General features: G+C 46.2%; 1 protein-coding gene across 1 annotated transcript in view; it reads left to right on the plus strand.

Moving 5' to 3' along the window:
- Nucleotides 1–13,221: 13,221 nt before the first annotated feature.
- Nucleotides 13,222–27,292, plus strand: part of LOC122940891 (phospholipid transfer protein) — a 55,081-nt gene continuing 41,010 nt past the window's right edge. The window contains exon 1 of the mRNA XM_044297783.1: nt 13,222–13,357. Within this exon, the coding sequence (XP_044153718.1) occupies nt 13,249–13,357 (109 nt within the window). The 5' untranslated portion in view covers nt 13,222–13,248. The remainder of the gene's footprint in view (nt 13,358–27,292) is intronic.

Here is a 27,292-nt window from a genome sequence, read left to right on the forward strand (position 1 = left end):
AGTGATGAGCAGGTAAACAGAGCAGAGAAGGCAGCACTCGTACAAAAAAAAAAAAAAAAGCAGACAACCCCTTTAAAGGCATACTTGGTAAACATTACATACAGCGCTACAGAACATACAGGGTTAGGCCTCATGCACACGACCGTTGTGTGCATCCGTGGCCGTTGTGCCGTTTTCCATTTTTTTTTCGCGGACCCATTGACTTTCAATGGGTCCGTGGAAAAATCGGAAAATGCACCATTTTGCAGCCGAGACTGTGATCCGTGTATCCTGTCTGTCAAAAAAATATGACCTGTCCTATTTTTTTGACGGACAACGGTTAACGGACCCATTCAAGTCAATGGGTCCGTGAAAGAACACGGATGCACACAAGATTGGCATCCGTGTCCTTGATCCGTGGCCGTAGGTTACTTTCATACAGATGGATCCGAAGATCCGTCTGCATAAAAGCTTTTTCAGAGCTGAGTTTTCACTTCGTGAAAACTCAGATCCGACAGTATATTCTAACACAGAGGCGTTCCCATAGTGATGGGGACGCTTCTAGTTAGAATATACTAAAAAACTGTGTACATGACTGCCCCCTGCTGCCTGGCAGGTGCTGCCAGGCAGCAGGGGGCAGACTCCCTCCCCTGTAGTTAACTCATTGGTAGCCAGTGGCCCCCCCCCTCCCCTGTAGTTAACTCGTTGGTAGCCAGTGGGCCCCCCCTCCCTCCCCTGTAGTTAACTCGTTGGTGGCCAGCCCCCCCCTCCCTCCCCTGTAGTTAACTCATTTGTATCCAGTGGGCCCCCCCTCCCTCCCCTGTAGTTAACTCGTTGGTGGCCAGTGGGCCCTCTCCCCTCCCTCCCCCTCCTAATTAAAATCTCCCCCCCTATCATTGGTGGCAGTGGAGAGTACCGATCGGAGTCCCAGTTTAATCGCTGGGGCTCCGATCGGTAACCATAGCAACCGGGACGCTACTGCAGTCCCATTGCCATGGTTACTTAGCAATTTGTAGAAGCATCATACTTACCTGCGAGCTGCGATGTCTGTGTCTGGCCGGGAGCTCCTCCTACTGGTAAGTGACAGGTCTGTGCGGTGCATTGCCTAATGATCTGTCACTTACCAGTAGGAGGAGCTCCCGGCCGGACACAGCACATCGCAGCTCGCAGGTAAGTATGATGCTTCTACAAATTGCTAAGTAACCATGGCAACCGGGACTGCAGTAGCGTCCTGGTTGCCATGGTTACCGATCGGAGCCCCAGCGATTAAACTGGGACTCCGATCGGTACTCTCCACTGCCACCAATGATAGGGGGGAGATTTTAATTAGGAGGGGGAGGGAGGGGAGAGGGCCCACTGGTCACCAATGAGTTAACTACAGGGGGAAGGGGGGGGGCGGCCGCACTGGCCACCAATGAGTTAAAAACAGGGGGGGGGGGAGGGGTCTGCCCCCTGCTGCCTGGCAGCACCTGCCAGGCAGCAGGGGGCAGTCATGTACACAGTTTTTTAGTATATTCTAACCTGAAGCGTCCCCATCACCATGGGAACGCCTCTGTGTTAGAATATACTGTCGGATCTGAGTTTCACGATGTAACTCATATCCGACAGTATATTCTAACATAGAGGCTTTCCCATGGTGATGGGGACGCTTCAAGTTAAAATATACCATCGGATTGGAGAAAACTCCGATCCGATGGTATAAAGGGACTCCTGATTTTACATTAAAAGTCAATGGGGGACGGATCCGTTTGCAATTGCACCATATTGTGTCAACGTCAAACGGATCCGTCCCCATTGACTTGCATTGTAATTCAGGACGGATCCGTTTGGCTCCGCACGGCCAGGCGGACACCAAAGCGACTTTTTTTTCATGTCTGTGGATCCTCCAAAAATCAAGGAAGACCCACGGACAAAAAAACGGTCACGGGTCACGGACCTACGGAACCCGTTTTTGCGGACCGTGAAAAAATACTGTCGTGTGCATGAGGCCTAATACAGCGCCACATACCTCTTACTTCCAGTGGTTTCTCTTCTCTGATGTAGATATTCTCTTTCCTCTTCTTCTCCTGTTAGATCAGACCACTATGGTTTCTGCCGCACCTCGTCTCTGCAGAGTTTAACAAACAGACATCTTTCCTATTTTTCCATCATCCTCCCACCTTCTCAACACCCCATCCTGCCACCCCAATACTGTGTCCACTGTGCTCCACAATACTTTCCTGCAGAAACAGTCCCCCTGAAAATACTGGTACCACACAGATAGTGCGTCAGTCCTTTATTTTGTGCTCTAGTAAAAAAAAAAAAAAACACCTTCCTTTCAGATCAGACCCCCTATAAAACCCTAAATGAGATCCCCCAATCTCAGACCAAACCCCCTTTAGACCTCTATGTCAGACCCCAGTTTTAGACCTCCAGACCCACATATCATACCTCAGATAAGACCCCCATATAAGTCCCCCATTAGACCTCCAGACCCACATATCAGACCTCACACCAGACCCCCATATCAGACCTCCAGACTCCCACTAGACCTCCAGACCCCATTAGACCCCTAGACCCCATATCTGACCCCCATTAGACCTCTAGACCCCCCCAGTAAGACCTCCAGACCCCCATTAGACCTCCAGACCCCCAATCACACCCCCATTAGACCTCCAGACCCCCAATCAGACCCCCAATTAGACCTCTAGACCCCCCAGTCAGAACCCCAAACCCCCATTAGACCTCTATACCCCCAGTCAGACCTCCAGACACCCATTATACCTTTAGACCCCCATTAGACCTCCAGACCCACAATCACACCCCCATTAGACCTCCAGACCCCCCAACAGATCCCCCAGTCAGACCTCCAGACCCCCAGTCAGACCTCCAGACCCCCATTAGACCTTTAGACCCCCAGTCAGACCTCCTGACCCCCAATCAGACCACCATTAGACCTCTAGATCCCCCAGTCAAAGCTCCAGACCCCCAATCAGACCCCCATTAGACCTTCAGACCCCCATTAGACCTCCAGACCCCCAATCACTCCCCCAGACCCCCAATCACACCCCCATTAGACCTCCAGATCCCCAATCAGATCCCCCAGACTCCCCAGTCAGACCTCCAGACCCCCAATCAGACCCCCATTAGACCTCTAGACACCCAAGTCAGACCTCCAGACCCCTAATCAGACCCGCATTAGACCTCTAGACCTCCCATTCAAACCCCCAATTAGACCTCCATTAGATCTCTAGACCCCCCAGTCAGACCTCTAGACCCCCATTAGACCTCCAGACGCCCATTAGACCTCCAGACCCCCAAGTCAGACCCCCCGGTTAGAATTCCAGACCCCCATTAGACCTCCAGACCCCCTAGTCAGACCTCCAGACCCCCCATTAGACCACTCCAGACCCCCCGTCAGACCTCCAGACCCCCAAGTCAGACCTCTAGACCCCCCATCAGAACTCCAGACTCCCCATTAGACCTCTCCAGACCCCTATTAGACCTCCAGATATCAGAGCTCAGATCAGACTGTAAAATAATACTTACCTCTCCTGCCACCACTCTACCTGTTCTGGCTGTCTTCTCTTCTCAGGGCCAGCGCTGCAGTCTCCTAACCTCCTGCAACGTCAGGTCAGATTGCGCTCTGTACGTCCTGACGCTGCAGGCAGCCAGGACACAGCAGCGCGGGCCCTGAGAAGAGCGATCAGGAGGAGGGTTAAGTACTGTACAGCACTCACAGCGCTTCTCTCCCCCTCCTCCTGCAGACTAGTGAGCGCTTCCATTATGGAAGTGCTCACTAGTATTCCCTTTATAAGATGCACTGCATCTTATAAAGGGAAAAGCAATGAGCGCTTCCATCTGTATTGACGGAAGCGCTTATTGCTTCTGTTTTGGCACCCCCCTAAGAGCCAGCACCCGGGGCGGACTTGGAACTATCATCTGATCTCAACAGCAGCCACATTCTGAAAGGGATTTTCAATGATGAAACAGCTGCTTTAAGGACTCGTTCACTTTCTGTGTCCATTTGATGTCCGTGGAAAATCCATCCATGTTTCATCTGTGAAGATATCTGTGAAGGATCGTGTGTCTGTTTTTTGCCCTCTGTGTGTCATCCATATTCCATGGAAACTGCTCAGCTGAAAAATAATTTCCAGATCATGTCTTACCCATGATCCGTGAAACACTGACTGAACACGTGTTGTGTCAGTGTTTTTTATAGAATCATAGACGTCAATAGACTTGTTTGGTTCGTATCACAGACCAAGGTAGTGCATGTCTCCGTGATTTTTCCACTAATCCATGGTCAGTGGAAAGCCAAACACATTCAAATCAATTGGTGCGTGTGTTTTCAGTAGAAAATGTGAATAACACACATCGGGGAAAAATAGAAATGTGAACGAGGTCTAAGGCCCATGGCGAGTAAGGTAAATTATAGACAAGATAAAATAATGGATATAAATCAATATTCAAGAACAAAATATGCTTTAACCTTACATTTCCATAGCTCTTTACCCTAGAATAACTAGAATTTGGATATCAAAATGTACATTAGGCTAGATGACCTATAGAAACCTTTGGTAGTCAGAGCCCAACGTGAAGTCTGTTGCCCTTGCAGCAATATTGAGACATCGGTTCAATGCAGTGCACTGACCGGGGTCATAAGAGGATGAAGTCTCATAATTGAATGATGCCACATGCTATGTACAGCAGAACTGACCTTGTATCCCTAGATGTGAATGTATGCCATCAATAAATCTGATATCCTCATAATATCATGATTTATCATAAACATGAACTTAACAGTATCTGACACAGCTAAAGGCCTCATGCACACGACCGTTGTTTTATTACCGTGTCCGTTGTGCCGTTTTTCGTGATTTTCTGCAGACCCATTGATTTTCAATGGGTCTGTTGAAAACTCGGCTAATGCACCGTTTGCCATCCGTGATCCTTGGTTCCAGTCCGTCAAAAAAATATAACCTGTCCTATTATTTTTTCAGAAAACTGTTCGCGGACCAATTCAAGTCAATAGGACCGCTAAAAACTGCAGAGACACACAAGATTGTCATCCGCGTCAGCGCAGTCACGTCCGTTTTTTTCCTATCATTTGCCTTGCAAACCTGTCTTAGACTTTTTTTTTACTTTCCTTTATGTCTGGTGGTCCTCCAAAAATAAAGGAAGACACACGGAAACAAAAACGGAAACGGATCACGGAACAACGGAACCCCAATTTGCGGAACGGAACACAACATCGATCGCGTGCATGAGGCCAAACAAAGATAAACCATAAATACCTCTGAAAATCCATACCCTATCTGAAAGAACTGCCATAGATTACCAAAGCTGCCCACACATGACCAGATGTATCAGCAGCAATGATTGTCTGTGAGACTTCCCGCTGTACTCGAATGCCCAGTTGTGTTACCGGTGGCAGAGGTTCAGATCACCCCCTTACTATAAGACATCGTAATTCTGTTTTAAGCAAGACAAGGGTCCTTTCTTTTTAGTGCCCCTGCAACTATAAGTTGATTGCCCGACCAAGATGAATACAGGTGTTATGTTTATCACCGGAGGTGAAGATCCTCTAAGCCACAGTTGGTTTGAACCCCTACAGGTGGTATGGATTTACCTGGTAAAGATCCCTGATTGTACCCCTAGAATAGTCACAAATTTGGTAGATTTGGTAACTCAAGAAGCAATAGGGTTGTCAGAAACAGAGTCAAGGGTCGTCACAAGGCCAGAGAATGAGATGGGGGCACATTAAAGAATAAAGCCAAGAGTCAGAGCCAGGAGTAGAAGAGATACCCAAGACATGGTAAGAGCAATATCCAGAAATAAAGTCAAGGTCAGAGTCACTCAGGAGTAATGATCAGAGTCACAATACGCAAGTACAGGAGCCAAGCAGAGGATGAAGGCGTCTTCCGGGCTACAGACCTTGATGACCTATCCTCAGGACAGGTTATCAATATCATAGTGGGGGAGATGGGGGGGGGGCATAGATCTTACAGGGCCGTCCAGGACCTCCTCCCTGCCACTGGCCGGGTACATAATGAGCCCTTAGTAGTAATTTAATGCTGTGAGAATCAGATACCCGTACCTGGCCTACGACCGAACGTGCCCTCCTGAATTCAACTTCTGTGGCCTCCATCTCACCTCCTAAGCCCCCTGCTCTATATTTTAACCAGAGACAGCTGGAGGAGGAGGACAGAAAAAGGCAGCTATTGATGACCACCACAGAGGGCAGCTTTTGGGGCAATATATTGGGCTGCACTGTGGTTTATGGTTCTGCTGGGACTGTATTTTCCAATATGGTACTTCGCCTACTTGTGTTGGCCCTGCCATCTGTTAATTTGGACCTGCTTACAACATGAGGCCACTTTTAGTTTCCCAGTCCGCCCCTTTGAGTAACATTTGGGACATTTGTGGCATATCGCTAGGATCTCCTAAACAGGGCCCTGAAGTAAAGGGAGAACACACCGCATGCGGCCACCCTCCATTCACCGCTATGGAACTTTTAAAAATAGCCACACGCTCACTCTTTTATATTTGGAAGTTCCATAGTGGTGAATGAAGGGGTGGTTGTGTTTGTACAGCTTGAATATTGCATGCCTTGCATATTACATAGGCAAATTTCAAAATGTGATCCATCACATGCTGGTGGTTCCAGCATTTTCCTTTAAAGAAAATATGGGTAGTGTCTTTTTTTCTGCACTCATCAGCTTTTCTAGAAACAAAAGATAAGACCAATTCTGAGAATGTCATGTGAGGTGTATCAAGGTTACTAAGGTTGAAAACCAAAGCAGGTTTCTGACTGGTCCTTAAAGACCTTTCCATTGCAAGGGGGGATTACTCTGTAAGGGCCGTAGCTGTTTTTGTGGTCCGCAAATTGCAGATACCGGCCCAGAGCCTGCAGCCATTTTTTCACTCTTTCACAAATGTCTTATCCTTGTCCACAAAGAAGACAAGAATAAGACATGTTCTATCTCTTTTGCGGGGCCGTGAAACGGACATACGGATGCGGACTGCACACGGTGTGCTGTTCGCATATTTTCTGGCCCCATTAAAGTGAATAGGTCCACATCCGATCCGCAAAAAAAATGCAGATTGGATGCGGACAAAAACCACGCTTGTGTGCATGAGGACTAATATGGAGGAACACAAAGGCACCCCACAGCGGCCATTGACCCATATTATAGACCATCTTCAGTTTTGCATCACACTTGTCCTATGAACATAGAAATACGACCCACTCCATCCATACAGGCAGAATACTGAGCTACAGTTCACTGTGCATGTTGGATGGAGCTGGTTACTGCAGCGTCTCTCCCATTCACTTCAATGGGAGCAGTAGTGCAGTAGTCAGCTCTGTCCACTACACGTGGGATGGAGCTGTGTAGGTCCATCCCTGGAGCTACTGAAGAAGAGCTGATTGGGTGTCAGACCCCCAACTAATCAAATAGTGATAGCCTATCCTCAGGATTGTATGACCTCTTTAAGGGGCCTGTCCACTGTGTACAATGATTTTTTGTTAGAGGAGTTCATTAATGATAAACTGAGCCGAGGGCGCCTTACTGCCTCGACCCCCCAGAGATCTGCTGTAAATTGTAATTCCATCTCCCCCTCTAGTACCGTAAGTTTAAATACCACAATCTAGTATTTAAAATGACTCTCCAGTTCAGGGGGAAAAAAATCACATTAACCGGGGAACGAACAGAACACTTATCTGGTGCCCCCCCTTGTAGTCTTTTTAACTGCAAACCAATTCCCAGGCTTCTCTTCTGCCGTACAAGATGGCCGCACTTCTTCTCAGACTGACTATTTAATAGTGTGCAAGGTCCAAAGACCTTGAACTGGCCAGCAATGTGAACAGTGCTGGCCTATCCAGACCAAGAGGAGGGCTGGACAAGTCGGAAGTGTTTTGGGCTACCAATGCACAAGTCTGAGAAGCGGTGCAGCCATCTTGGATGGCAGAAGAGGAGTCCAGGAATTAGCAGATCTACAATTAAAAAGATAAAATGGAGGGCACCGTGTGTGTCCGTTCTACAGTTAATTTTGGATTTTTTTCATAAACCATCCAACCTCTTAACATGTTACATTTTATATGTCATATTTTACATGTGACATGTTAAGAGATTCTTAATTGGTAAAACTCTGTCAAATGTGGGTTATCCCATTAATGAAAAAAAATCAAGTCAGATATCATATAGAACAGGCATGGACAACCTGCGGCTCTCCAGCTGTTGTAAAACTACAACTCCCACCATGCCCTGCCGTAGGCTGATAGCTGTAGGCAGTCTGGGCATGCTGGGAATTGTAGTTTTGCAACAGCTGGAGAGCCTCAGATTGTCCATCCCTGATATAGAACATGACAATGTATTTCAAAGAAAGCTAGAACCTCACATGGATCTAGAGTTCCCCCCACTTTTTGTTATTTGCTTTGGGCTGGTAGCTCAGGGGCATGTCCTTTCTCTCCCTATCATAGCTCAGGAGGGGTGTCCTTTCTGCTCTAGGTCTCCTTATCACAGATCAGAAGGCATGTCATTTCTAATGCAGCTCTGTCCCTATCAGAGCTCAGGAGGTGTGTCCTTTCTGCTGCAGCTCTCTACCTATCCTTTTTTATGTAACCCTCTCCCTGTATATGTCAAAGCTTCTAACAGTAGATATGGCTCATAGCAGTTGAAGGATGGTGTTACGGATCAGTTGGTGTGTACCCACTTTGCCAACTAACCGGTTTGGCTTTGGGCTATCCCTACGGGCGTTATTCCAATGCTCTCCTGGTATTCACCCTATAACTCCTGTACAGGGATCTGGCCTTCGCGGCAGGGAAGCAAAGGAACCACTACCTCCTGGTACAGTTCTCGTGTAGTTGGCAGCTGACCCACAGAACTCAGGGACTCTAGTGCAAGCAACAGGAGTTCAGGATACAGAGCATTCCCCCAAAACACAAAAAAACTGCAGGTATAGTCTGAACAATCACTAAGACCTGAGTGCAGGTTTCTGAGATCCAGACAGCACACTTGAAGTGTAGATGATGGGAAAAACAGGATAAACAGGCAGGGAGAATATATAGCAGGAAAACAGGCAAGGCAGATAGACAGGGTAGGGCAGGTACAAGCTGGAGCACAGACTGGAACAAATGAAGGATAAATGCAGGTAAATCGCAATAGCACACCAGGTCACCAGGGAACCTAAAGCTCAGGCACCCGCTACATGGAGAGGGTGCCCTAAATATCCAAGGAACCACAGCCATTTCCTGAGGAAGGATTTAGAAGCATACACTGGCCCTTTAAGAGGCCAGGGGTGAGTGCACTCCCTAAGGATACAGAGGCTGGAACACAAAGCAGAAGCATGGAGGCAGCAGCATGGTGAGTAGCATGGGTAGCATGCCTGCAGAGGAGAGAAGGGCAGCAACGGCCATAGACAGCTGACCTAACAGTATCCACCCCCCATATGCCTCCTCTTCTTCAAGCTGGCTCTAAGCAGACATTTCTTCACAAGAAGAGAAACATCAAAGTTCTCCTCTGGTACCCAAGAGTCTACTCTCTTCACATCACAAACTTTCTCGACTTCACAGACCCTAAGGACACTGAGGCTGGAGCACAAGGCAGAAGGATGGTGAGTAGCACAAGTATCATGCTGCTGGGGAGAGCAGGGCAACAACAACCATAAACAGCCTACCCAACAGAACTGGGCACCTCAGCAAGTAGACGTGCACATTACTATACAGGTTACCACTAGGTGGCACCATTATAAGGAAGAGACTATCAGAAATAGAATGTATAGTACAAAAATAACTAGTTTTTCATAAATTATATAAAAATAACATTTAATGGTGTCACAAGCTAAATTTATTATATTGGCGCAGGGACGCTAAATGCTGGGGAGCGGCCTTAAAGGGGTTGTCTCATCTTACACATTAGTAGCATATCGCTAGAATGTGACTCCTGTGTCAGATAGGTGCAGGTCCAACCTCTGCAACCTGCACCTATCTCCAGAACGGAACCCACAAAGTAAGTGTAGTGCAGCTGCGCATGTGTAGCCGTCCTCCATTTATTTCTATGCGACTGCCGATAGCTGAGCACTGGCTTGGCTATCTCCGGCAGTCCCATAAAAGTGAATGGAGCGGTGGCCGCACTTGCATTGTGCACTCTCCACTCCTTTCTATTGGACTTCTGAACATAGCCAGGCACGCTCGTTGGCTATTTTCAGAACTCCCGTAGAAATGAATAGGGAGCACGCTGCGCATGTGCTATGCACTCTCCTTCACTTTCAGGGGTCCATTCTGAGATAGGTACCTATCTGACTTTGATGGCATATCCTAGTGATGCTGTATGACATCAAAGTCTGAGGTGACACAACCTCTTTAAGCCTCCTACAGATGTGTGTATTGCCTCTGTATTTGTGTGCAAATTACACATGTAAAGGGGTTGTCTCACTTCAGTAAATCACATGTAGATGAAGTTAATACAAGGCACTTACTAATGTATTGTGATTGTCCATATTGCTTCCATTGCTGGCTTGATTCATTTTGTGATCACATTATGCGCCTTCTATCCAGCGGTGGACGTGTATGCACACTTTAGGAAAATGCGCCGGTGTCCCTGGTGTCTGTGAGCGTGTACAGGCACAATTACGCAGCAGCTTCTGCCACCTTATATCTGTGCTGCAGCCAGGGCCGTCTTTAATATTGATTGGACCCTGGGCAAAAATTTACTTGGGCCCCCTGGATGCCGCCTTCCCAGCAGGCAATCACGCCCTCCACCACAACACACACAAAAAATCCACACATCTGGTAGAGTACAGTGAATGACTGTAAATACTTCCAGTTCTGAAGACTCCAGCGGCTCAGGGTCAGTGCTCTGGGCAGCTGGGCTTAGGCTGGAAGTGGGCACCGCTCTGCAGGAAGGAGACCAGGGCTCGGCTCACCCTAGTGTTAAAGTGCACCCCAGCACCCCACAGTATGCAGTATAGCACCCTATAGTATACAGAAACCCACAGTATGCAGTATAGCACCCTATAGTATACAGCACCACACAGTATGCAGTTTAGCACCCCACACTATACAGTACCCCACAGTATATAGTAGAGCAGTATAGCAGCCCACAGTATACAGCACCCCACAGTATACAACACCTCACAGTATACAGCACCCCAAACAATACATGATACAGCCCCCCACACTATACAGTACAGCAGTATAGCACTCCACACTATACCGCACCCTCAGTATACATTATACAGACCCCCACAGTATACAGTACAGCAGTATAGCCCCCCCCCACTATACAGCCCCCCCACACTATACAGGCCCCCCACACTATACAGCCCCCCACAGTATACAGGCCCCCACAGTATACAGCCCCCCCCCCCACAGTATACAGGCCCCCACAGTATACAGCCCCCCCACAGTATACAGGCCCCCCCACAGTATACAGGCCCCCACACAGTATACAGGCCCCACACAGTATACAGGCCACCACACAGTATACAGCCCACCACACAGTATACAGTCCCACACAGTATACAGCCCACCACACAGTATACAGCCCCCACACAGTATACAGCCCCCACACAGTATACAGCCCCCCACAGTATACAGCCCCCCAGTATACAGCCCACCACACAGTATACAGCCCCCAAACAGTATACAGTCCCACACAGTATACAGCCCACCACACAGTATACAGGGCCCCACACAGTATACAGTCTCACACAGTATACAGTCCCACACAGTATACAGCCCCCACAGTATACAGCACCCCACTATACAGTAGTTTACAGTATATTAACATAACAGCCCATGTCACCTTTTTCTGATGTAATCTTCCCACAAAAAAGCTCCACAGTTAACTTCTGCAACACTCCTGGTAGGACCTGTGATGACCTCATAGCCATGTGACTAGTAATTGCTAGGTTACTGGTCACATGGTGATGATGTCATTAAGGTCCTAAATCACAACTTTAACACAGTACGATCATGATGCCGGGACTCCTGGTAGAGCTGACAGCCTGACACCCGGGGCAGTGGCTAGCAGGGCTCAAGAGGCAGCTGCCTTTGGCCCCCCAGAAGCAACTGGGCCCGGGGCAGCTGCCCCTTTTGCCCCTTGGTAAAGATGGCCCTGGCTGCAGCAGTGGTCCCCTGGATACAAGCAGTGTATAATGTGATGGAATATTGAATCCAGCCAGCAAAGCATGCAATATGGACAATCACAATACATTAGTAAGTGTCTTGTCTACATTAGGCTGGGTTCACATCACGTTTTTCCTGTCCTTTTAACATATACAAAAAACGTATGTATTAAACGGATGCCTCAGACTGACACCATACAATGGCATCCGTTCCACATGGAGTTCCATTTCAAAAAAATTAATAAAAATTATACTTTTTTTTACCGGACTGTGACGTGGTGTGCTGCGTTTTTGTATCCTTTTTTTCCTAACATGTACTTGAAATGGAGGCATAAAACGTGATGTGAACCCACCCTAACTGCCCTTTGTTAACGTGAGACCACCCCTTGAACACACACACCCTTAGGCCTCCTGCACACGAACGTGTGCGCCCCGTTGCCATATTGCGGACTCGCAATACACGGGTGCCGTTCCGTGGGCATTCCGCATCACGGATACGGACCCATTCATTTCGATGGGTCAACAAATCCAGAGATGCGGGACGGGAGAACTACGGAGTGCTTCCGTGGGGTTTCGTCCCGTACTTCCGTTCCGCAAAAAAGATAGAACATGTCCTATCTTTTTGCGGAACGACCGGATCGCGGACCCATTAAAGTGAATGGGTCCGCGATCCGCTGCGGCTGCCCCACGGATGGTGTTCGTGCATTGCGGCCCGCAGCACGACCACGGGGCGCACACCTTCGTGTGCAGGAGGCCTTACGGTTTTACAGAACCGAACTTAGATCTCCAAAGGGTATGTGGACGTCATAAGGACCCTAAAACGCAGCGATACACTGGCGTCTACAATACGTCTTATCCCAAGGACTCGGTGACCCAAGCAATGTGGATAACAAATCCCGCGCTAGTGAGAATATAACCATCCTGTGTGTTATTGTAGCGCCCCACTGTGCGCTCCTGTGTTTACCGCCGCGCGTTGCTATGTCTTTCTTTTGTGAGCAGCTTGTGAGACTCCTGTGGTTTTGTGCTTATGTTTAACGTCCTCGTGTTGTGGTTTTTTCCTGCTCCAGTCTGTATTACAAGATGAGATGCTGCCTCAGGGTCTGTTCCATGTCCAGCTGTGTGGTCTGTGAGGAGGAGGAGGAGGGGCGGTGTGTGTGTATGAATGTCTATGAGGGTGCACTATATAAGCCTCTGCAGGCAGCCTTCTTCTCCAGTACCAGTGCAGGAACTGCGCAATCGAGACCATCCAAGTCAGCGCAGGGGCCAGGTGAGTGTGCTCGGGGGCTTCTGCAATATATAGGGTGATGCTCTTCCTCTAACTTACCAACACTTCTCTATTTGGCCATTACAGAAGTGAACGCGCCTTACTTGCCAAGCTCTTAAATCTGTAAATGCCTGCCTTCCGTATATTGGACTAAAGGGGTTCTCTTTGTCATCTGTTGGGTTGTCAGCTGCATGTAGGGTCCTGGTATAGGCACTTAGCCCAAATGGATGCCATGTGTACCTAGATTCCTTTCGATTTACGGTTAAGACCAAGTGCTTGTGAACACAAACGTATTTTTCTTCAGTGCGCTCTCCGTTTATAAGGCTACGATTTCCTTTCCGGTTCTGAGATCCGGCAGAGGAGCTCAAAACCGGAGGAAAATGCTTCAGTTTGATTTAATACAACCAGCTGCATCTATTCCGTTTGGATGCGGTTGTATTAAATCGATAGAGAAGAAACCAGATTCAGCACTGACACTATTGTAAGTTAATGGGCTTCAGATCCGTTTTTTTTTTCCTGTCCAAAAATACTAGATCCGCCACCATTGACTTACATTGTTTATAGTGCCAGATCCGGCTTGTTCAGTTTTGTAAACCAGACACAAAACTACAGTTTTCTGCGGTGTTATGTCCGGTCAAAGAATGCATTCTGACGCACTCCAGTCCGTTTTGTTCAGTTTTGTCCCCATTGACAATGAATGGGGATAAGGCTGAAGCATTTTCGTCCGGTTTTGAGATCCAACAGAGGAAAGGAAATTGCATATGTGAAAATAGCCTTAAATGGATAGCTTGTTGGGCCATACAGTTTAAAGGGGTTTTCCACTTGCTTTAGGGCTTATGCACACGACCGTATGGTTCGTCCACATCCAATACCCATTTTTGGCGGATTAGAAGCGCACCCATTCACTCCAATGGGGCTGCAAAAGATGCAGACAGCACACGGTGTGCTGTCTGCATCCTCACGTCTGTTCTGATGCCATGGTTCTCCTGAGCGCTGCTGCCTTCTCGCAGCTTACTCCCGTATCATCACATTCATCGGGCACGTGGCCTCGGTGCATCTCCGTCCCATTCAAGTAGCACAGCTGCTATCCAGTTTACGCCGCTGTGCCTGCTAAGCTGTGAAGACGCCGCGGCACTCCACGGAGCGCAGGGGTCTCCTCAAACAGGTAATAGGTATGGGGTTCCAGGTGTCTGACCCTCACCGATCAGATACTGATGATCTATCCTGAGGACTGAACAGTCTAAGAAAATCTCTAATGGGACCATGCAAATTTGTTTTATTCATCTATATGTGTGCCCAACTTGCAAAGCAGGTCCTATTCTAGTTCATTTGTGAGGATGAGAAACTAGTCCTTTCTATTGATACGGAAAAAAAAAACCAGAATGCACATCGAAGCAGTTTTTTTTATCAAGGGTCTATCTCTTGGGGGCCGAAAATCAGATATGACCCCTTCTTGTTACTAGTGCTATATATGCAGTAAATTTAGCTGTGTTTGCTCAAAGTACCCTCTTACAGACCAAGCAAATTTCGCTTTTGACCACATTTAACACTTTGAGGTCACCCGCATGATTGGAGGCATTCTCAAGGAGCACATAAATTAGCTGAGCACTAGACATTCTCATTTTCTAATGTACTCTTTGGGCTGTGGGGTTCTGGACCTAAGATTGGTTGTTCACTTACATCTTGTTCATTGATGCAGAAGATGCTCGTGCACACGTAGGTGATCTATTTGTCCATCCACTCAAATGGAAATCATCAATAGTTTGTTGACCCGCTGATTTATTTTTATTGCTATATTCAGAGTCGGGAAGGAATTTTGCCCATAAGGTTGAGTTCATTTTAGTCCTCCACTGGGACCTCCGTTGGAGGTACAGTATATGTTTGAGTACCTGAAAACAATACTCAAACATATACCATGATGGATCCCTTAACTTGAATCAAATGGAGTCTAAAGGATTCATCTTTGGACTCCATTTGAACTGCTCCTTGTTCACTTCATTCTTTTTGGTTGGACAGAATAGAATAGTTCTGTCCAGCAAAAAGTGAACAGAAAGCCATTCCAGTGGAGTCCTAAAGACTCAATTTGCTTCACTGAAGTGAATGGATCTATCATGGTATACCAACGTCCCTCCCCTCCCAGATAAAAAGCCCAGCGGAGGACTAAAATGAAGCATGAACCCAACCAAAGATGAGGAAAATTGGCTTCTGCCTCATGGTGGATTTGTCTTCTTCTGGATTAACATTTCAGACGAGAAGCCTGAACTGCGTGGACTTCTGCATGGATATCTTTTCAGGCTTATTATTCAAGCATTGTGAGCCCCTATTCCATGCAGCCCCAGACTCTTAGCTTGATGGACTTTTTTGCTTAGTTTATTGATAAACCCTGTGGGCTCTCATTATGTATAGAATAGAGGCAGTTAAGGAACACATGAACTCAACTGTAGGAAATTCCTCTAATTGCTCACACAGATCAGATCACCAGCAGGAGAATATTTTTAGTTTTCAGAGTCAGATGCAAGATTGAACAGACCCTGTAATTTTGAGTTATGATTTGTCCTTTCCGAGGAATCTCAGGTCAGCATTCCTAAGACATGTCTCTTACTGTATGGTGTCTGTAGAATATTGCCTATTAAACTAGAAAAAAGCAAACGGCAGATGATCGAGCTGTTTATTGGAAAGATTGCTTGTACAATTGTTCATTCCCAAAAATTGTCCTGTGTAAATGTGGTGTTGATCACCCAACGAAGGAGAAAATTGTCATTGTTTATTGTGCTACCAACATATAAAGAAATAGTGTGGGGGAAGAACACGTGTAGTAACGATCGATCATCCCTGTACAGCCCTGATTGCTGCGCATAAATGGGGTGGGAAATGATCAGAAAAGAACAATTCTATGAACGTTTGTTCCCGATCATTGTTTAGTGTATCAGCCTGTGCAAATAGGCCCTTTAAGTGGTATTCTCATCTCGGACATTGATGACATATGTCGCTAAGATGGGCTATGAAAATAGCATAGCGGTAAAAAGAAAGCACACTACAGCATCTCCATTCACTGCTATGGGACTGGGACAAAATACGGCAAAAGATAGGTCAGGTCCTATCTCTTGCAGTGCAGAGACATGGACCCGAAAGCCCCTGGAAGGGCTCCCGACTGTTTCCGTGGTCTCCCGATCCGTGCCTCTGCTCCACAAAAGATAGGGCGTGTCCTATCTTTTGCCGTACCTTGCAGATCACAGACCCATTCAAGTCAATGGGTCTACACTGGAACATGGAGTTCACACAGGCAGTGCCCCTGTTTTGCGGACCCACTGTTTGCGGTCTGCAACATGGGCATGGCGACTATACGGTCATGGGAATGGGCCCTTAGGATGATAGTATGACAGCTCTATTGTTATCTTGTTAGAACTGGATAAAGATGCCCACAGAACTGAATCACCACAGGGCGTCTCTCTCTCCGACCGCGGCAAATTGTCTGATTGGGAAAGTCAAGTGAGGATCTATCGTGCTTCAAAAAATTATATCCAGAAAATCATCCACCTGTTTTTTGTAATTACATAGAATCTTCACATATAGGATGTTAAAGGGGTTTTCCAGGATTTTGATACTGGTGACCTATCCTGTTAATTGGGTAGTGTTTTGGGGTCTCTTTTTTGTTAAATAGGTAGTGTTTTTGGAGTTTAAAAATGCAGCAATGTTGGAGCTGTGGTGTTTTTTCCTGTGTTTTGACATCCTCTTCTCTAGAGGGAATAAAACACCAGAGAAATGGTGTTCACACAACTAAGAAATGCCATAAAAAAACTCATCTTTATTTATTTTTAATTATTTTCATTTTTTAATGTTGAGAAATGCCAGACCAAATTTGTGTGTTCAAAGAGCTTGCCTTAGGGCTGTTTCACACAAGCGAGTTTTCCGTCTAGATGCGATGAGTGTAGTGAATGTATAGCATCCTGACCCAATCATTTCAATGAGTCACATGAGCATCGTTTGTCATGTATCAATGAGCATGTTCTATACTGTGTGTTTTTCACACAGCTCTGGCTTAATAAAAGTGAATGGGGCTCGTGTGAAAAACAAAAGACAACTGGATGCAGTGTGTTTTTCACTGATGATGGCTAGGAGATGTCGATTTTAATTCTTCAGTATTTCTTCACATGCGTGAAGAATGCCTGCAATCCAGATACAATCCAGACGGAAAAACGCACACACTGAATGCCTAAGGACTCATTCACACGACTGTGGTTTGGTTCCGCATCCGAGCCGCAATTTTTGCGGCTCGGGTGCGGACCCATTGACTTTAAATGGGGCTGTAAAAGATGCGGACAGCACTCTGTGTGCTGTCCACATCCGTTGCTCCGTTCCGTGGCCCCGCAAAAATTATAGATCATGTTCTATTGTCCATTTTGCAGACAAGAATAGGCATTTGTGTAATGGGCCGCCAGTTCTGTTCTACAAGTTGCGGAAGGCAGTCCTTCTAAGGCATCCGTATTTTGCGGATCCACAATTTGCGGACCGCAAAACATGGCACTTTTGTGTGAACGAGCCCTTAGGCTTCTAATTCCAGAAAGTACCTGTAGATCTAAGTCATTGAAAATTTCACAAAAATATTCAAGATTTTTAAACAAGTAGTAGTTTCATTCTCAACATGCAAGTATTTGTACAATTTACCACTGCTGTTTTATGGAATAATGTTGTGGAGATGGAGACCTTGTGGAGTCTAAATCCTGTGGTGGCAATCTACTATTCTCATCTGAAGATCTCATGGTCTTCTTACTGACCTACATCCTGCATTGCTTAGAAATTATTAAAATGCAGAACATTAGTTTGTACAGGTTAGGGCGCGTTGTAGACTCCACATAAATTCTTGATCCTGTCTGTTCTCCCTGAGTAACATTTCTGACACCATTACTACAGATTATCTGCATTTTACATCAACCTGCTTTATGGCACTGAGAATGGATTTAGAAGGTGTAAACTTCATTTTCAGATCTGGCCTGGTTTATTCATGCTCATGGCTCTGGGTTGGTTTTAGCTAAAGCCTGTGACAGATTGGCAGAGGTTTAGGGTGGATGTGGAAGCTACTGTAGAACATAAGGTGAGATTTAGGTCATTCATGAACCATCTGCTGCTGTATTCCCCCTTCATTCCAAATTTATGGGATGACCTTCATGTTGGTTTCTGTGGCTTTGTGTATATTAAAGTGACCCTTAGTGATAATCGAGTATGCTCGGCCAAACACCTGTTCGGCTCGAGCATCTCGATGCTCGGCACATGGCGGTACTCGGCCGAGTACTGCATGTGCTCTAGTCTCCTCCCCGCACGTTTCTTGGCTGCTATGTGCAGTGAGGTACTGGCATGCACTGTAATGCCGTACCATGTTGGCTACTGGCATTACAGTGATTGGCTGGCCGGAACACGTCATCCGGCGCTATAAAGCACCCGATGAAACATGTTCGGCTCAGTGTTAGTCAGGGAGAACTGAGCATATGAAGGAAAAGACAGTATAGGGAGTGTTATTGGAAGAGTTTTATTAGAAAAACTTTTCAGATACCCAAAAGTACTTCGAAGGACTATTGTGTGTGACAGCAGCAATATATAAATAGTGTCTAATAGGCCGTTAAATTATCTGTGCCACATCTCCTGTGTAAAGTGTGCGCATCCCAAAAATATGACATCCAGTGCACTTTTTCAATAGATGGTGTCCGCTTCTGACAGTGACCTTACCAGCCCACATCTGCAGTGTAACGTGTGCGCTTCAAAAATGTATCTGTGACATACAGTGTACTTTGTCAGCTATGCAACCTTACTCCCCCCGGAACCCAAAGACCTTGGTTTTCCCGAAGCTGCTTGGCGGGTCATAGGGAAAACACCGCCGGTCGTCATCTTTTATGGTCGGAACTATGACTGTATCTGGTCGTCTTTGAACCTCTGACTTTTGTTTTTTTATTAATGAAAACATTTTTGGCAAATGCTTTTGCTTTGGTTCGTCTTGCACCGATCCAAGAATTTCACCTCTAGCGGCGCAATATGGATGGCCCCGGCCGTCCCTCTTAATCATGGCCCCAGTTCTGAAAACCAACAAAATAGAACTGGAGTCCTATTCCATTATTCCTAGCTGAAGTATTTGGGAGACCCAGCCTGCTTTGAACACTGTAGATTTTTTTCAATGGTCAGCTAAGCAGCAGGCACTCTCCCATAATTTTTTAGAGGGTCAGCCCACCTGCAGGCCCTCACCTAATTATACCTAATAGGTAATTTGTGCGCATGCTGCCTCGCTTGGAAGTGGTAGCCGTAGCTGTTTCCCTCTCCGGAATCAAACTCTGATTTCCTCGTTACCCATGGTCACCGTGGTTCGTGCTGAAAATAACATAAAGTTGATAGGGCAGACATCCGAATGGATCGTCGCCGTCACGGGGACATGAGATCAGGCCCAGGTTATCTAGAGTCACCAAAGCGGCAGCAGGCCCTCGCCCATAATGTTTTAGATGGTCAGATAAGCAGGCCCTTGCTCCAAATGTTTTTGAGGGTCACCAGCAGGCCATCAATCATAATTTTTCAATGCTGTGGATGATGCCCCCTTTTAAGTGTAACAAAGGGTGTATTGGAGTGTCGGTTCCTTGTAATTTTTGGCAGCCCTTTCACTTAGTGCATAGGCTTTATAAGTGTAGGAGTTCCTACCTGAAGAATTGTACCACAATGTGAATGAGGCCCTCCTTTATGTGATATACAGGTTGTATCGGAGTGCCTCTTCCTTGTAATTTTTGGCAGCACTTGCACTTTATATACAAGTAAATATTCAGGAAAGAATGTTTCCTAACAATTTTTCCTCCATCTAAAATCGATTTTATCTTTGGTTTTGTGTGTATTATTGTCTGTCTTTAAAAGTGCCGTACTACTCGGACAATTTCGTTCCCAGCAGCTACCTGTGAGTCCAAGATGCATCCAGACATCCTCCCCTTGCTGTTCCCGAACTATTTTGGTGGCGTTTACATCAATTTCTGACCTTTTACTATGAACCAGAGACACTCCCCTCTTCAGAGCAGGGGGTGCCTGGTTTAATACTCGGGTTCTCCCGTTGACTTCCATTATGCTTGGGTGCTCGGTAGAGCACCCGAGCATCCCAATGTGTTCGGTCCAAGCACCCGAGCACTATGGTGCTCAATTAACACTAGTGACCCTCCATTTCAAGAAAATAAAATTTACAGTAACTGGGAACAAACAGAACCCAGAACATATGAATGGGTCCTCCAAAATGCGGACAGCACACCACATGTCCGTTCCGCAGCTCCTCAAAACAGAAAGAACCTGTCCTATTCTTGAAATAGGCATTGTTATAATTGATTCCCTAAAAAAAAGCGGATGCAACACGGACATCACATGAGTTTCATACTTACTTTTTGAGTATCCACATTTTGAGGGCTGCAAAATACATACGGTCATGTTAATGAGCCCTTCAAGGGCTTCTGTCACCCCACTAAACTGTTTATTTATTTTTTGTGTACTTATAATCCCTATACTGCGATTTATCCATACATAATGTGATTAATCATATTGGTTCAGTAGATTCAGCTAAAAACGTTCTTTTTATAATATGTAAATTACCTGTCTACCAGCAAGTAGGGCCGCTACTTGCTGGTAGCAGCCGCATCCTCCTATCATAATGACGCCCCCTCCGCATGTTGATTGACAGGGCCAGCGAACGGGGTCGTTCTCTGCTGGCCCTGTTTGCATTCAAAATCTGGCGCCTGCGCCGTACCTGTCTTCAATCGGCGCAGGTGTACTGAGAGGCGGCCGCTCCATCCTCAATGCCCCTGCGCCAATGACGTCCCATCTACACCCGGCGCAGACGCATTGAGGATGGAGTGGCCGAGAGAGCGTCCGCATCTCAGTGCGCCTGCGCCTATTGAGGACAGGTACGGCGCATGCGCGAGATTTTGAATGCAAACAGGGCCAGCAGAGAACGACCCCGTTCGCTGGCCCTGTCAATCAACATGCGGAGGGGGCGTCATTATGATAGGAGGATCCGGCTGCTACCAGCAAGTAGCCGCCCTACTTGCTGGTAGACAGGTAATTTACATATTATAAAAGTATGTTTTTAGCTAAATCTACTGAACCAAAATGATTAATCACTGTCATGACCCTTGGTCATGGTCGTGACTCCTGTAACCGCCTGCAGTTGCCTGCGGTCTTGGTGTTGTTGTCAATCACAGGTGAGGGCCATAGTATGTTGCCTCACCTGTGGTTGCCGCTGGCAACATTGTGTATGTGGCAGCAGAGCAGCCTGAGAGGTGCTTGGCAGCTTGCTGCAATAGGCATGCGGTTGCACCTGGCAACCTCTCTTTATAGGTGTGCCTTTATCGGTGTGCACGGGGTGTTACATGTGTTGTGTGCACTTCCCCTTTAAATTGATGTCTTCCCTTCCCTGGAGTTGGAAGGGTTAACTTCCTTCCTAGTGTGTGTGCACTGGGTGTGTCTGACTGTGGGTGTGGCTACTTGGCCCTATAAAGCCTCAGTGAATAGCAGTAGTCAGTGGGGGTTCTTCAGCCATGCTTGCTGGAGACGTCCTCCTGGTTATTTACCATCTGCCAGGGAGGGCCACCCTGGTGGTCATAAACGTTATGTCTGGTGTTAGTTTATGTCTTTAGGGTACTAGTCTCACTTACCTGTCATTGCCATATGTCTGTTTATGTTCCCCTTTCTCTGTAACTTGGCCAGTGAGACTCCTGTTCCTCCGTGTCTAGGAGGAACGGGTCGTCTTACCCTGCTCCTAGTCCAGGGCCACCCTGAGGGCGAGCAGGAATATCAGGTTCCGGAGTATGAGCCCTCCTACCTTCAGGGTTGGCTCATACGGATAGGAGACAGGGTCAGAATTGGGGATGTGTAGGAGGTGACCTTCTCCCTTATTCCTGTCCTGGCCATGCTCTGACCACCCATCTGCTGATACCGCACGGCTGAGGGTTTTCTCCATCTTCAGCCGTGACAATCACATTATGTATGGATAAATCGCAGTATAGGGATTAAAAGTACACAAAAAAAAAAAAACAGTTTAGTGGGGTGACAGAAGCCCTTTAAGTCATCAATATCTGATTGGTGGGGCTGCAATACCAGCGCTGTGCTTGGTAAGCTGCGAGAAGGCCAAGGTGCTCACAGGAGCCCTGCGACCTCCTCAAATAACATGGTTATAATGGAATATAATAGCATTCTTAATACAGAATGCTTAGTAAAATGTCCATTGAGGGGTTAAAAATAATAAACACATTTAACTCACCCCATCCACTTGATCGCGTAGCAGATCTCCTCTTTCTACTTTCTTCAAGACATGGCTAAAGGACCTTTGACGTCACTGCGCTCATCACATGGTCCGTCACATGGTGATGAGCGCAGTGAAGTCAACACAGGTCCTTTTCATCAAAAAAGAAAGACATGCCAGGCTGAGCATTCAAGTGGATTAAGGTAAGTTTATTAATTGTTTATTTTTTAACCCTTCCATCACTATTTTACTAAGCATTCTGTATTAAGAATGCTATTATTTTCCCTTATAACCATGTTATAAGAGAAAATAATAAAGATCGGGTCCCAATCCCGATCGTCTCCTAGCAACCGTGCGTGAAAATCGCACCGCATCCGCACTTGCTTGCGGATGCTTGCAATTTTCACGCAGCCCCATTCACTTCTATGGGGCCTGCGTTGCATGAAAAACAATATACATAATACACAATATAGAGCTTGCTGTGCTGTTTTTTTTTACGCAACGCACCAGGCCCCTTTCACACGGGCGAGAAGTCCCCGCGGGTGCAATGCGTGAGGTGAACGCATTGGGGCTGTGCACATGAGCGGTGAATTTTACGCATCACTGGTGCGTTGAGTGAAAATCACAGCAAGCTCTATATTATGCGTTTTTCACGCAACGCAGGCTCCATAGAAGTGAATGGGGCTGAGTGAAAATCGCAAGCAAGTGCGGTGCGATTTTCACGCATAGTTGCTAGGAGACTATCGGAATGGGGACCCAATCTTTATTATTTTCCCTTATAACATGGTTATAAGGGGAAATAATAGCATTCTTAATACAGAATGCATAGTACAATAGGGCTGGAGGGGTTAAAATAATTTAAAACAATTAATAAACTCACCTTAGTCCACTTGAATGCTCAGCCTGCCATGTCTTCTGGACCATGTGATGAGCGCAGTGACATCATCAAAGGTCCTTTTAGCCAGGTCCTGAAAAAAGTAGAAAGAGGAGATCCGCTATGCGATCAAGTGGATGGGGTGAGTTAAATTTGTTTATTATTTTTAACCACTCAATGGACATTTTAAGAACCATTCTGTATTAAGAATGTTATTTTCCCTTAGTTATAACCATGCCATAAGGGAAAATAATAAAATCTACACACCGATATCGAACTTCTGTGAAGAAGTTCGGGTCTGGGTATCAAACATGCCGATTTTTATCACGCATGCTCAATTGGATTCAGGTCAGGTGATTGACTTGGCCATTACATAACATTCCACTTCTTTCCCTTAAAAAAACTCTTTGGTTGCTTTCGCAGTATGCTTTGGGTCATTGTCCATCTGCACTGTGAAGCGCCATCCAATGAGTTCTGAAGCATTTGGCTGAATATGAGCAGATAATGTTGTCCTGCTTCTTTTATCCTGCTTCTTTTGTCAGCAGTCACGTCATAAATTAATACAAGAGAACCAGTTCCATTGGCAGCCATGCATGCCCACGCCATGACACTACCACCACCATGGTTCATTAATGAGGTGGTATGCTTAGGATCATGAGCAGTTCCTTTCCTTCTCCATACTCTTCTCTTCCCATCACGCTGGTACAAGTTGATCTTGGTCTCATCTGTCCATAGGATGTTGTTCCAGAACTATGAAGGCTTTTTTAGATGTTGTTAGGCAAACTCTAATCTGGCCTTCCTGTTTTTGAGGCTCACCAATGGTTTACATCTTGTGGTGAACCCTCTGTATTCACTCTGGTGAAGTCATCTCTTGATTGTTGACTTTGACACACATACACCTACCTCCTGGAGAGTGTTCTTGATCTGGCCAACTGTTGTGAAGGGTATTTTCTTCACCAGGGAAGGAATTCTTTGGTCATCCATCACAGTTGTTTTCCGTGGTCTACCAGGTTTTTTGGTGTTGCTGAGCTCATCGGTGCGTTCCTTCTTTTTAAGAATGTTCCAAACAGTTGTTTTGGCCACGCCTAATGTTTTTGTTATCTCTCTGATGGGTTTATTGTGTTTTTTCAGCCTAATGGTGGCTTGCTTCACTGATAGTGACAGCTCTTTGGATCTCATCTTGAGAGTTGACATTAACAGATTCCAAATGCAGATAGAACACTTGAAGTGAACTCTGGACCTTTTATCTGCTCATTGCAATTGGGATAATGAGAGAATAACACACACCTGGAACAGCTGAGAAGCCACTTGTCCCATTACTTTTGGTCCCTTAACAAGTGGGAGGCACATATGCAAACTGTTGTAATTCCTACATCGTTCACCTGATTTGGATGTAAATACCTTCAAATTAAAGCTGACAGTCTGCAGTTAAAGCACATCTTGTACGTTTCATTTCAAATCCATTGTGGTGGTGTATAGAGCCAAAAATGTTAGACTTGTGTTGATGTCCCAATATTTATGGACCTGGCTATGTGCATGCCTATCTCCTATAACAGTGTAATGCCAAGGCACCCGTGCCAGCTGCAGTGACATTTCATCCCTAGTGGTTTCACGTCTTGGAGCAGCGACTAACCACCCTCACTTGGTGATGTCGCTGGTGGGCGCCACTGCATACACAGGAGAAACTGAAAGCTCTACGTATTGAAAATGTAGTAATTTTTCAACGGTAACAACCTTCTGGGACTTTTTATTGTCAAAAACACAAATTTAATGTGCAAGTTGTACTTATAGAGCACCTGTCTGCAGAATCAACCAATTAAAGCAGCCATACTACCTGGTAGGGTGTTGATCCTGCCAATTAAAATTATACCAGTTTAGCAAAAATCGATTGCCAGCTTCCTGAAAGAAATCTTTATAGAAATGAGGGCTTCGGTGCATTGAGGGGTGGGACCTAGACGCTCAATTTTCCAGTGGTTGATGTTTTTTGCTCAGGAATGCTGCAACCGATTTTCACAAAACAAGTAACATTTTATTTTGTTTTAATGGTCTGATAGGGTTGAGCCTGCTGACAGCTACTCTTTAACACCTGTATAATCTCTGTGCTCTAGCATCATGTTGTACTGATATTATTTTTAAAGGGGTTGTCCAGGCTTTAGTAAGAGATGGCCTATGCTCATGTTCGGCCATCACTAGCTGATCACCCTGCACCACCGCCGTGTAGCTCTGTCAACGGAAGTTGGTTGTCATTATAGCGTTGCTCCCATTGAAGTCCACAAAAGGGCTGACAATGCTGTTTAGATTCAGCGCCAATTTCTGGGGACGGAGCTACACCAGACCAGCTAATTGGTGGGGATGCAGGGTGTCAGATCCTGAGGATGGGCCATCACTTAGTAAAAGCTGGACAACCCCTTTAACCATATTCCATGAGACAATTGAGTTCAAGACATACAATGTTCTTTTTTTATATTGCATTTATTTTATATACCGTATTAAAAGTTAGTAAAAAAGGAAGAAAAAAAAACTCCCCAAAATCTACTCATTACAGGCCTTTGTTGCACTGTCCTACCACGCTGGCGGCTCATCAGAGAAAGTGTCCTTTAGCCCAAGACGCGGGCCTTAAGCCAGATTCTGACTGAGTCTTCTAGTGTTGTGACTCCAGAAAAAAGAAACATCTTGTTCCTTATGAGATCATATCATTACTTGTCAACAACAAAGGATCTTTTGCAGGGCATTTCCGACTGAACAATGAAAACGTGCATCGTGCAAAAATATTAATAACCCTTACATTTTCTGCAGTAAGCTCTTTTTCAAGGCTGAGTGTTTGTAACATTTCCGTTTTAGTTATCTTCTTGCTCCAAGAGCAATTTTATAAGCACTTGATACGGAAAAGTCATTTCTTACCATGGCCTAACATTACCTTAGCGGTCATGGATATCGAAGCAACATTTTGCATTAAGAAAATGTGCATTATTTGAAAAAGTCTCAGAACTCTGTAAAATAGTTGGTTTGGCCAACCATCTAATTTGTATAGGGCCTTCTGACTCTTCCCCGATGTTGGGACAGATAAGGATCAGGCAAGTTGGATTTCAATTGCCCGATCCTTCTGTTCTTGGTACATAAGCCTCTGCTGGGTGTCTGGCAGCAGCTTTCTCCCCTCTCCTCATTCACAACATATGCATATGTATGGGAGGATGAGGATAGTTGTCATATGAACAAGCCTGTTGCCAACAGTTATCTTATGTGTATGCCTATCTAAAATAGGGTTGGCTACTTTTTTTTTTGGGGGGGGGGGGGGGGGTTGCAATCGTCCCTTCTGGCTAGATATGCAAGAGAAAAGCATACTTTCCTCCTCCCTGCTGCTGGCTCCTTCGCTCCCCAGCCTCAACCTGCCTCGATCAGGTCCCTGCTGTAAACATCCGCTTTGACGCAGCTGCAGCCAATGACTGGCTGCAGTGGTGACCTGACCCCCTTACGTAATGTGACCAATTAACATGATGAAAGCGGGTCGGGTCACAGCTGCAGCCAGTTATTGGCTGCAGCGGTGTCAAAGTGGATGTTTATAGTGGAGGAACCAAGTGAGCCAGGGAGCGAAAGAGCTGGGACGCAGCGGCAGGGAGTAAGTAAGAATGCTTCTCTTTTGCAGGTCTTGCCAAAAACTCCCCAAAAGGTGTCCAACCTCTTTAAGTATCCTCACCACTGCAAGGGGGTGCCCTACTTTTATAAATTCATTTCCTGCCATCTTTCCAGAACAACTCGACCCTCAAAGGGATAGCTCCAACTGGGAAGAAACCACCTTGTGATAGTTTTATCCCATGAA

The sequence above is a fragment of the Bufo gargarizans genome, chromosome 6 (assembly GCF_014858855.1).
Source record: "Bufo gargarizans isolate SCDJY-AF-19 chromosome 6, ASM1485885v1, whole genome shotgun sequence".
Lineage (NCBI taxonomy): Eukaryota > Metazoa > Chordata > Amphibia > Anura > Bufonidae > Bufo > Bufo gargarizans.